General features: G+C 45.5%; 1 protein-coding gene across 2 annotated transcripts in view; it reads right to left on the reverse strand.

Moving 5' to 3' along the window:
* Window positions 1-12,087, reverse strand: part of FARS2 (phenylalanyl-tRNA synthetase 2, mitochondrial) — a 509,124-nt gene that overhangs the window by 1,584 nt on the left and 495,453 nt on the right. The window contains exon 9 of one of the 2 annotated variants that reach the window (XM_060308099.2): window positions 10,808-11,248. The exons of the other annotated variant lie outside the window; for it this stretch is intronic. Coding sequence (XP_060164082.1) covers window positions 11,083-11,248 — 166 coding nt within the window. The 3' untranslated portion in view covers window positions 10,808-11,082. Of the gene's footprint in view, window positions 1-10,807; window positions 11,249-12,087 lie in introns of those variants that run through there. 2 annotated transcript variants of the gene reach the window in all.

Raw genomic sequence — 12,087 nt, forward strand, 5'->3', positions numbered from 1 at the left:
GGTGCTTTGACCTTATTCCCTCTAATTTGCTATTGGATCTTGCCTCCTAGGTACTAAATTGTCTCTGCCATCTTGTATTCCGTTCTCCAGATGCTCCTTTCCCTCAGCTTACAAACACACCCAAATCTCTGGAAGCCTAAAAGATAACCCCCTCCCTTATCCATCCTACTCTCCCCCCACTGCTGACCCATTTCTCCATCAAGCTCCCAGAACAACGCCCAGCCCACGGCAGGTACATCGGAAGAACGTGTGAACGTGTGAACGTTCTTCCCGCTCCGCCAGCCCCTCGCTTCCCAGCCCCCTCGCTGGCCTCCAGCTTCTCCCCTTCCAACTACAGACGCGTCCTCCTCAATGGCCTCCTCCCTTTTCCCCATTTGTATTTTACTATATACAAATTATTTTATCTGTTTTATTTTAAAATTTACCAAGAATCCACACTCACTGTAGAAAAATTAGCAACTGCAGGTGACCCACAAGGGGAAAATTTAAATAAGCATCATTTCTCCAGCCAGCAACATGCATTTTGGTCTCAGCGTCTCTTCTCTTTCTACATGGATGTGATCATGTCATTTCCCTTCTCAACAAGCTTCACTGCTTTTCCATTGCTGAATCATTGCTGAGAGGTTCAGGCCGCCTGCATGGCACTGAAGACTCATCAGGATCTGGCCCCTTCTCATCTGGCCAGACTCTGCCCACTCCCCCCGGAGCCCTCTGGGTCCCCACCCATGCCCTGCAGCCATAGGGGACTCTGTGCCCCTCCTTGAAATGAAATGTCCTCCCCGACTGCATGCCTTTGCTCACTTAGTTCTTCCAGTCTGAAAAACATTGCACTTCCGTCCATCACCTCCCTCCACCTATGGATATCCTACTCTTTCTTCAAGACTCTTTCAGGCTCCATCTTTCATGAATCTCTCTCTGACCCCCTAGTCAGAATTATTGGGTGGCCCCTTTGTTGCCTCTTGTTGTTCTTAATTTTGTTTGCTGATCTGTTTTGTCTTTAAACCAGAAGTACCTTGAGGTCAGGGACTGTGTCACAATCATCTTTGCATCTCCCACAATGCCTAGCACTGCACCCGGCACAGATATTTATGGAGTGAAGAACATTTCCAGCCCCTCTTGCCTCACACATATAGAGTTGTACATCATAATCTTGGAAGGATAAAGAAAGGTATTGCTGATGCCAACCCATCTCTGGGCTGCTTCTTGCTAATGCTTTTTCTCCCTCAGAAACTTTTTCCTGGCAGCCTGGGAAAGTTTACCCCTGGGAAAGCAGAGGCACAAAATTGTTGGATGCATGCCATGGAGTCCATCCAGTGGTTAGAATCAAAGGAACAGACATGCCCTTGGCAGTGTGTATAAAAGGAAATGAATGAATAATAGCGAAAACAGGAGGGTAGAAAAAGAAAAGAAGCAACTCCTCCTTGGTATATCCTTTTCATGCTTCTCAGAACAACTTACTATACGTTTCATTAGCTGCTGTGTTCTTTCACAAGCTACAGGGAGACCTGGAAGACTCATGCTCTTCTCTTCATTCCCTCCCTCTCATTCAAGGAACTCTTGAAATCAATAACTTTCCTGCTTCCTTGTTGGAGGAAGAGAATTCTCCCTGCTTCCTCTTCACTCGGATTATGAACTTATCACCTCAGGTGTAGACTATGCTAGTGCATGCGGTGACCAGCCTCTGGGATGACCTCCAAGGATCCTTGACTGCTGGTCTACCTGTGTAGTCATTTTGCACAACGAACCAAGGCTGGCCCCGTGTGACCAACAGAACATGAATGAAGTAATGATGCGTGACCTCCAAAGCTCGGTCATATAAGGCGTTGCAGCCTCCTCAGTCTCTCGCATCATTTTCTTTAGGGGAAGCCAGTTGCCATGCCGTGAGGCGACTTAAGCTTCCCCATAGAGAAGCCCACATTGAAAGGAACTGTATCTTCCTGCCAACAGCCAGCATTGACTTTGCCAGTCCCGTGAGTGAGCCCCCTTGGAAGTGGGTCCTCCAGCCACAGTCGGAACTTCAGATGTCTGCAGCCCCAGCTGATCTCTGACTGCAGCTTTGTGGAGACCTCGAGCCAGGACCACCCAGCGAGCTGCTCTCAAACCCCTTACCCACAGAAACCGTGAAAGATAATAAAAGATTCTTGTTGTTAAGCTGCTGTTTGAGGATGTGTTGTTATGCAGCAATGGCTAATAAAATGCATCTGGTATTTTCTCTCATTTTATCCTTCGGTGTTTGTGCATATGTCCACGTGAATTTTGATGGGTTTTATTTGTGACACTCAAGAAGAAAGGACTGCCTCTATTGATATTTAACTACCGTGTAGTGAATAGCAAAGTACTTCAAAGGGGTTGCCAAGTATCTAAGTACTTTAAACAATGATTGCCGTCATCCGGGAAGCAGGTACCGTGAGGCAGTTTGGGAATATATCAGTGTGTCCCAACAGGAAAAAAAGAAGAGTCCAGGTGTTTCAGACAGAGGTAACTTAATACAAGGGAACGGCTAAAATGTGTCAGAAAGTCTGGAAGAGGAAAAGAAGTGATGTTACCCAAGGACAGTAGGAAACCACTGCAGTGCTTAGATCTGAAGGAGCCAAAGAGAAAATGGCATTACCGAGAGCCCGTGGCCACTGCGACAACGGAGGCTGCTGTGCTTTTCTTCCCACCTCCCAACCTCCTGCCAGAGCCTCCCATTGGCAGAAACTAACAGGAAGCAGTAGGCGAAGGAGTCTGGGAAATGTAGTTTGTGAGCTTCCAGTCCTGGAAGAAAAGATGAAGACAGGGCAACTGAGGAGCTGAGGGCCTATAGACGTTATTTGTCTCTGGGAACAGTAACAGAGAAACGGAAATAAAGGTGTATGTATTTGACAAGCCTCTACTCAAAGCTAAAATATCCAACATATTTGTGATTGGAGAGAGTCAGAGGAACAGAGGCTCCCACATTCATCTTTCAAGGCATAGTCCAGTAGCAATAGGTTCAAAACTCTAAATTCTTCTGAAGAGCTGCCACATCAGAGCCCTTTTTATTAACTGTAGAAGAACAAATCTAACAAGAAGAGCTAACGCCCTGAGCGCTAACACGGGCCAGGCACAGTTGTAACTGCTTTTCAGTTGTTACCTCATTTACCTGCTACACGTTTCCACAAAGTCGGTCCTACTGGGATCCGTTCTGCAGGTGAGCAAATTCCATCCCAGGGGAATGAAGCCACGTCATGGTGACGAGCAGAGTCAGGGTCCCAGCATGGTAGCCTGGTTCAGAGAGTCCACTGTACTGTCCCCCATGCCTTCACCACCTTGCCTAAAATGTGGGAGCTACTCATCAGCCTGTGCCTATGCCCAGAGTATTCAAAGAGGTTAATAAGATTAAGAGGAACAAAAGACAAGGCCTGTCAGATCACAACCCCTGAGCTGGGGCCAACGTTAGACTCGGCTGGTCCAAATGTCCACTCTACTATAGAGCAGCCCATTAATTCTTCTAGAATTAGAAAGGTCATGGTTATTGAATTATCTAGGACTCACTGAAAGAGCCGTCTTAGTCTGGAAGTATCCAACCCCAAAATGGAGAAGGTTAATAAGCAGGACCGAGGGAGGGCTTGTGAAAGGGAGAGCCGTGAGCTTGGGCAGTGATGAAACCCCAGGCAGAACACTGCCATCAGGCGGCTGTTTCCCTGCAGCCTGCGCCCCTGAAAAATCCTGAAGCTGACCATTTCAACAAGCTCACTTCAGTTCTTCCCTTTTGATGGAGAGGCAGAGAGGAGGAAGAGATTGGATCCTCAGAAATTTCATTCCAGCATCTAGGACAACTTTATTTTTTCATACTTTGGGGGTTTATCTCACTTTTAAATTGTGATGTAGCTGACATACAATGTTAGTTTCAGATGTACAACATGGATTTATCTTGTTTTTAAACAGCTGGTGATTTGTACCATTTTGAAATGATCAGTGACAGGGTCATCATACCTTGCGAGATTCTAGGCTGAAGGGAGAGGAGAACAGAGAACGTCACGTAATAGCACCAGACACTCCCACCAACCACTCTTATCTTCTGACGATGCTGTTTCTTTCGTGGAGCCTACACATTGGCCCTACTTGTTAGGTTTTAAAAGGGGTGGGGCAGTAGTGGAATGTGTGGATTCTCAAATAATTTTAGATAGCAGATCCCCAGTACCTGAGTCCCCCTGAGTCTAACACCAGGAGCACAATGCTTCTTCTGAACTAATGTAAATGGCCCGTGGAGGGTGGAAGGGCAGGTCCCACTCTTCCCAGGAGCTGTCAGCAGGCACTTTTAGAACAGTCCTGTGTGGTGGGTTGCACTGTTCAAGGTTAACCAAAATGGATTCAATTCCTGACTTCTAGGAGGGGTATTCAAACAGAGAACAATGACATGGAAACATAAAGGATTACATAGCTTTTTAAAAAATTGAAGTATAGTTGATTTACAATGTTGTGTTAGTTTCTGCTGTACAGCAAAGTGACTCAGTTATACTATATATAAATATATATATATATAAACATTCTTTTTTATATTCTTTTCCATTAGCTTTGACCGTAACGAAAGCGACTGATTTTCACGCAATTTATAGAAAAAAAATGTTAATTGCTTTATAGTCATTCCACATACAGATTTAAACAGTACGCCAGTCAGGCTTCCCTTTGCCTTGTTCACGACCAGAGGAGAAAAGCTGGTGTACCCTAAGAAGAAAAACAAACCTGTTTTGGATGGCCGTGTGCCTGTGCGCAGTTATGAATAGAGGCATATGGAAAGAAGAATTAATACAGAAAAAACTTCCTCAAGATGAATGGCTTGTCTTAAAGAATATGTGTTTCTTTCTTTACAAGTACAGAGTTACAACAACACAGCCATCTCTGTTGCAGCCTTGCACCTTGGCAGGAAGGAGCCATTCTCTGCTCACTCAAAGGACACGCAAAACCGTTCACCCTTCCCTCCAAACGTCCAACTCAGGGAGGTGGTAACTCCAAAGCTCACACTTACATACGGCCGAGTAGCCTTTTTTGGCTTTGTCCCACTTCCGTTAGGGTCTTTTTATAATAAAGCTGTCAACATGAAAAGAAAGGAGTTGGCTCAGTACCACAGATAGTGATTTCTGAGCAGGTGCATTATTATGAAACGGGGTGAAGAATACCAAGTCACAGATGTATGTCTGCTACAGGGAAGGGAAGCAAAGAGACGCGAGGACCCGTCAGGGTTTGGATTTTCATTTGCTGTTTCTATAAAATGCCTGTCCCTACTTGGCCCAACATCTGCCTTATTCTCTGACCTCACTTCCTTCCAGCAACTTCTCTGCCCCAGATGCCCCAGGCTTATCAGCCTTCATGCCTTTGTACTCGTGATTTCCTCTGCCTCTCCCCAAAATCTTTGCATAGAATATTCCTTCTTGTCATTCCGTTTCAACCTCGATATCACCTCTTCCCAGATACCTTCTCTGATCTTCCATCGCCAAGTGATAAGTACCTTCCCTCGAAATCCTCCCAGCAAACAGGCACCATCACATTGTCTGGGTGTGTGTTTCTTTTTTTACAGCACTTGTCACTTGTACAATTTAATAAATTCTTATCAACACTGTTGCGTCCTCTAAGTTTCCACATCCCAGGGCAAAGCTGTTTCCCAGGCCTTGGGCAGACAGACACTCTGTGTAGCTCTCTCTCCTAAAGAGGCTGGGCTTCGCCTTCGGGCCTCCCCCTTGGGCCCCTCCCTGTGAACTGCACAGGGAGTAACTTCTCGGCAGTGTTGGGCTGGCTGGTTCCTCCTGGGTGAGCTTGGTGCTGGGGCAAAGGTGGGTTTCTGACCAACTGCACCCCACGGTCAACAACCCCAGAAATGATATCTGATTACAGTAGAAGAGTCCAGAAGGTACTACACAGCCCAAAACCAGCACTGGGTCAAAGCCCCTGACCAGATGCCATCTGCACAAACACGGAGCCTGTCAAGGGTAAGGTGGTATTTATATATTAATTTTCGCTTCGTGGGAAACCATACTATCTTAGAAATACCTCATACATTTTTTTTTTTTTTTTTTTTTTTTGCGGTACGCGGGCCTCTCGCTGCTGTGGCCTCTCCCGTTGCGGAGCACAGGCTCCGGACGCGCAGGCTCAGCGGCCATGGCTCACGGGCCCAGCCGCTCCGCGGCATGTGGGATCTTCCCGGACCGGGGCACGAACCCGCGTCCCCTGCATCGGCAGGTGGACTCAACCACTGCGCCACCAGGGAAGCCCCATACATTTATTTTTTAACAAATATCATCCCAGTGAGAGATCTCTCTTTCTTTGTAATATGATATAAACACATGTAGCAAACTGCTACTTTCCTAAGTAAAATCAAACCCTGGTCCTTCAGAGTTGGCAAAGAAGGGAGAATTTCCATGGGAGGGAGACCCCATCTGTCTCATCTACCTGACTTCCGGGAGATTCACTGCTCCCTTGAGAGTCTCTGGGAGATTGTTTCTGTCACCACTGGCCTGGCCTCTGGGGGGTGCTGTTGCTTCCTCTTTGACAACTTGCTCCCCTCCCCCAACCCAGGGGTTGTTCCACCTTGGCTGTACTTCCCAATGTCCTGGGTGAATTTTTTTTAATATTTATTTATTTATTTATTTATTCATTCATTCATTTCACTGTGGTGGCTGTTAGTTGAGGCATGCAAGCGGGATCTAGTTCCCTGACCAGAGACAGGAGAAGGGCAAGTGGGAGCAGGGAGGAAAAGAAGCTCCTTGAGACTTCTGGGTAAGGACGTTGGAGAGGGAGAGGATGTGCGCTTCTAGGGTTCCTACCTGAAATTCGGAACACTTTCCCCATAGATCAGTGCTTCTCAGCCAGGGCCAATTCTGCTCCCAGGAGACATTTGGCAATGTCTGGAGACAGTTTGGATTGTCACATCTGGAGAAGGGGTGCTACAGGGGTCTAGTGCACAGAGGCCAAGGATGCCGCTAGACATCCTACGGTGCACAAGGCAGGCCCCGCAACAAAGAACTGTCTAGCCTAAAATGTCAATAGTGCCAAGGCTGAAGAACTCCGCCAGAACCCAATGATGCATTTGGTAGTTGGTTGGTGATTTGGGAACTTGGTTTAATAACTCAGGCATGGTGGCTTAAAAAGGTTTTATAGGTTGACTTTAACATGCTGCTAAAAATGTCTCCACGAGATAATGTATTTTAAGCTCCACTTGGTGGAATCACACAATTACATGGTTCATACTAGGTTCATTTTCCTTGTTCATTTCCTTGTGAAACACCCCTTTTAAGGTGTTGTTTAATTGCTGACCAATCACCCCAACTAGGATAGAAGCTTCTAGAACATTGCCTGATCTAAAGTAGACAACCAACGTGCGCTGAATTAATGAATTAAGGTGGCTGGGACCTGCCTGGTTGTTATTGTAAGCAGAGCCTGTCTCTCATACATGTTTCCATACTTACAGTCTTGGCTAGGATCTCTGCATAGAGAAGAAACTTAATACTGACTACTGAGGGCATGAATCAATGCATGGAAATGAATGACGAATGAATGAATAAGCAAACAGCCCAATATCTCCGTGTCCCACAGTGAAGAGTGAGTGAACATGCATGCTACTTTAAAGGACTTTTTAAAAAATAAATTTATTTATTTATTTTTAGCTGCATTGGATCTTTGCCACCGTGCCCGGGCTCCCCCTAGTTGCGGCGAGCGGGGGCTACTCTTCATTGCGGTGTGCGGGCTTTTCATTGCGGTGGCTTCTCTTGTTGTGGAACACAGGCTCTAGGCACACGGGCTTCAGTAGTTGTGGCATGTGGGCTCAGTAGTTGTGGCCTGCGGGCTCTACAGCGCAGGCTCAGTAGTTGTGGTGCAAGGGCTTAGTTGCTCTGCAGCATGTGGGATCTTCCCAGACCAGGGCTCAAACCCATGTCCCCTGCATTGGCAGGCAGATTCTCAACCACTGTGCTACCAGGGAAGTCCCTTTAAAGGACGCTTAAACTCATGGTGCGTCGAAGGGCTTTGCTGCTTCATGTTCCTGGTCCGGCTCATTAGAATCTTCTCCCGGGGAGTCAGGCGGAAAGTGTAGACTGAGTCCTAGAGATGGGGCTCTTAGCAGAACTCCAAACCTGAACCGAGGAAGCGATTACTCCCTTCGCTTCTGAACCACTTTCTAAGAACGTTTTGGAGCTCTGCCATCATAGGATGAATGCCTCATGTGGTGTAAGTTAGTAATACGGGAAATCTGATGATTCAAATGTCTTAGAATAGGCAAAAAAAGAAAAAGCAGCCTTGTGACAATCTTCTCTTTCCTGTTGTTTTCTATGAAGAACATGCTGATTTTTACGAGCTATTAGGACTTTATAATCTTTCTTTCCAGAGTGATCTATCAGTGTCAAGCGTTGTTACCATACTGTGGTTCCCAAATTCCTCTCTTGTGGGCAGTAACTTAGCCTTATTTTTTTTTCTCTGTGATAAACCTTTGCATGATTAGCGAGTCTCTAATTAGGAATTATAGTCACCTTGGAGGTCCCAGCAAGGAAAAAACTCAACAACTTCAGATGAGAAAACTAAATGGTCCCCATAATATCTCTCACAGCCAATTTCTCTCTGAGCCAGATCCACCCAGGATCGTGTCTGCATCTGGTTGTCTTGTCTCTTTCACCTCCTCGAATCTCAGACACTCACAGGCTCACGGCACGTCAGCTTGGTTAACTGGAAACCTTTGAATAATCATTTTCGTACATGAAATTAAGAGTTTCCAAAGGAATCATTAGTAATGCAGGATTTTACTCTTGAAATAATAAATATTTATTTGTACATCAGCTGACAATGGAATTTCAACATGTAAAGCACCATAAGAAGAATTTTTTCCCAAAGTTATGTAGAATGCTTACTTCTGATTGACTATTCAGGTAGTGACAACATAACCAAATGGTGTATAAGCCACGTTACTTGTGTTGCTATGCTGATTACATGGGATAACACTCCCACGCTTGTTGATCATACCAGAAATGACACAAAGGGCGGCATCGTATGAGTTGTTTTGGAGTCTCTTTTTCACTTGATATTATCGTTTAGACACTTCCCTATTCAAAAAAAGCAAACTTCATTGAATTGTTCTCAAATGTAAAAAAGAGACAACACCATGGGTAAATTTCGTACATGACCAGAAATGGGAACTGAAGTTTAGGGTCTTTTAATTAACTAAACTGATACATGCAGGATTTTTTTTCCTTTCTTTAATGTCAGCTCTTAAATACCTCTGGATGTTACACAACCCCAAACTGGTCAGATTATCAATGTATTTGTCAACTCAGCTGTTTTGAAGTCCAATTATTTCAGTTTCTTAATGGCTCAATGGCATCAACTGTGCAAAAATCCAGTGACTATAAAGGGAAACACATTGGGTATGTTCCTTCTTGAATATTTTTTAAAATCTATGCTTATATTCATGACGTGAAGGGAAGATGCAAGGACTGTTTAAAACTTTGAAAGTCTAGGGAAACAAAATAGAAAGTTAGGGAGGAAATGCTTTCCCTCTGCCGGAGACTTCTTTTTCCTTCTGGAAAAAATAGGAAACATGTATCATCTGTGCCCTCTCGCGAAGACCTAACAGAAAGAAAATAAACGTACGCCACGAGGAAAAGCAGGGCCCGTTATAGTCAATGATGCTAAGGCAGCGTGAGGAATAAAATAGCGGTATTGGGGCTCTGCGTAAAGCTCGAGGGAGGGTAACAACGTTCTTCGAGAGTTTACTAAAACATAAAGGAGTTCTCCAAGAAACCAAACGCTGAAGCTCTTAAATATCACAAGTGTCAGCCTAGAGGCTTCACGAGGGTATTTTTTGTTCACGGAAAAGCTCAAAGTTCTAAAGAAAATCTCTTCAACACCCAGCACACCTGAATCAAATGAACGTTTTTGAGAAGGGAAAATAACAGCCCCGCAGCGACGTCTACCTCCTCATCCCTGGAACGTGGTACCTTACTTCTCAGATAAGGTTAAGGACTGAGAAAGAGAGACAGAGAGAACCCTGGGTTATGCACATGGGCCCAAAACTATCCTTCCAAGTGGAGAAATGTCCCAGCTACTGTCAGAGACAAGAGGGAGAGGAGAGATTCAAAGTGCAACAGTTGCAGGGTCTGAAGGTGAAGGAAGAGGCCATGGGCCAAGGGCAGCAGTGACTCTTAAAAGCGGGGAACGGCCCTCGGCTGACAGACAGCGAGGAAACAGGGACCCTGGTTTTGCAACCACAAGGAGTGAGCTCTGTCAATAACCCCACTGAGCAGGAAATGGATTTTCCCCCAGAGCTTCCAGAAAGGAATGCAGTCGGCCCACATGTTGCTTTTAGCCCAGTGAGACCCTTGCTGGCCTCCCAGAACTGGGAGATAATAAATGTATGTTGTTGATCTTATTAAGTTTGTGGTGATTTGTTATGGGAGCAAAAGAAAATGAATACAGCTTTTACCAGGCCAAATAATGGCCAAGTCGGCACGGATAAAATCAAATACAGATCTTCCTCAACTTACGATGGGATTATGTCCCTATAAACCCTTCGCAAACCGAAAATTTTGTAAATCAAAAAGCATTTAATACCCCTAACCTACTGAGCATTGTACCTTAGCCTCACCCACTTTATTTTTTTTTAAGGTAGAAAAGACAAAATTTATTCTAGTAGAAGAACACAATGATAAACCAACGGCTCTCGAATATTTTCACCACCACCCACAGTTGCAGCACAATTTACGTCACCTTCCAGTAAACACATACGCGTGCCCATATATGAAACTGAAACTTGTTTCACAAGGCGATACTCATCTCGTAGACTGTCAGCATCTCAAAAGATGACCGGAAACCTGCTCTCTAGCAAAGCTAACTTTGTTAGACTCGCTGCAGTGATGGAGAACGCGACCTTGACAATCTGAGTAGGGGGAGGTGAGGAAAGGAAATTTATAGGTTTGGGGTCTGGACTCAGGTAGTTCAAAACAGGTCTTTTAAGACAGGAATCAGTTGGAGCCTGACCTACTTTAAACATGCTCAGAACACTTACATTAGCCTGCAGTTGGGCAAAATCATTTAACACAAAGCCTATTCCTTAATAAAGTATTGACTGCCTTGTGTAATTTATTGACTACTGCCCTGAAAGTAAAAAAAGAGAATGGCTGTCTGGGTACAGAATGGTGGTAAATGTACGGGCTGTTTACTCACGTGATGGCGGGGCTGACTGAGAGCCACAGCTGCCACCTGCTGCCCAGCATCACGAGAGTGTATATCATCACGTACCGCCAGCCTGTGAGAAGATCCAGATTCAAAATTCGAAGTTCAGTTTCTACTGAATGCGTACTGCTTTCACAACGTCATAAAGTTGAACAACCGTAAGCCAGGGACCATCTACATCTGAAACTTGGAGTTTCCACGTACAGAAATGGACATCTTGAAGTAAAAGGCATCATTTAGGGATTTCCCTGGTGGTGCAGTGGTTGGGAATCCGCCTGCCAATGCAGGGGACATGGGTTCGAGCCCTGGTCCGGGAAGATCCCACGTGCCGCGGAGCAACTAAGCCCGTGCGCCACAACTACTGAGCCTGCGCTCTAGAGCCCACGAGCCACAACTACTGAGCCCATGTGCCACAACTACTGAAGCCTGTGTGCCTACATAACTTTATTTATTTATTGTCAACTGTAGATCTTTTCTTGTGCCCTTGAGTGTTTTGCCTGCCCCGAACTAGGAGATATTAAATTATCTAAGTTCAGCTGCGTTTGTAAATATCTTGGTTAGCAAATCTATTAGGCTTTGTCTGGATAAACCCAACTTCTAAATTTAATGTTTCCGTGTTTTTTAGAAACAAATCTATGCCTAAATTATATCCACGCCGTGTGTGCAGCTCACATTCTGCAGACACTGGTCAGTCGTGCATTGTGGCAACTCAGATTTAGGACCGTAGTTAAATACAGAAAGAAAAGTTTGGTATTAAAAACATATTTCCAGGGCTTCCCTGGTGGCGCAGTGGTTGGGGGTCCGCCTGCCGATGCAGGGGACACGGGTTCGTGCCCCGGTCCGGGAGGATCCCGCGTGCCGCAGAGTGGCTGGGCCCGTGAGCCATGGCCGCTGAGCCTGCGCATCCAGAGC

The sequence above is a fragment of the Globicephala melas genome, chromosome 11 (assembly GCF_963455315.2).
Source record: "Globicephala melas chromosome 11, mGloMel1.2, whole genome shotgun sequence".
Lineage (NCBI taxonomy): Eukaryota > Metazoa > Chordata > Mammalia > Artiodactyla > Delphinidae > Globicephala > Globicephala melas.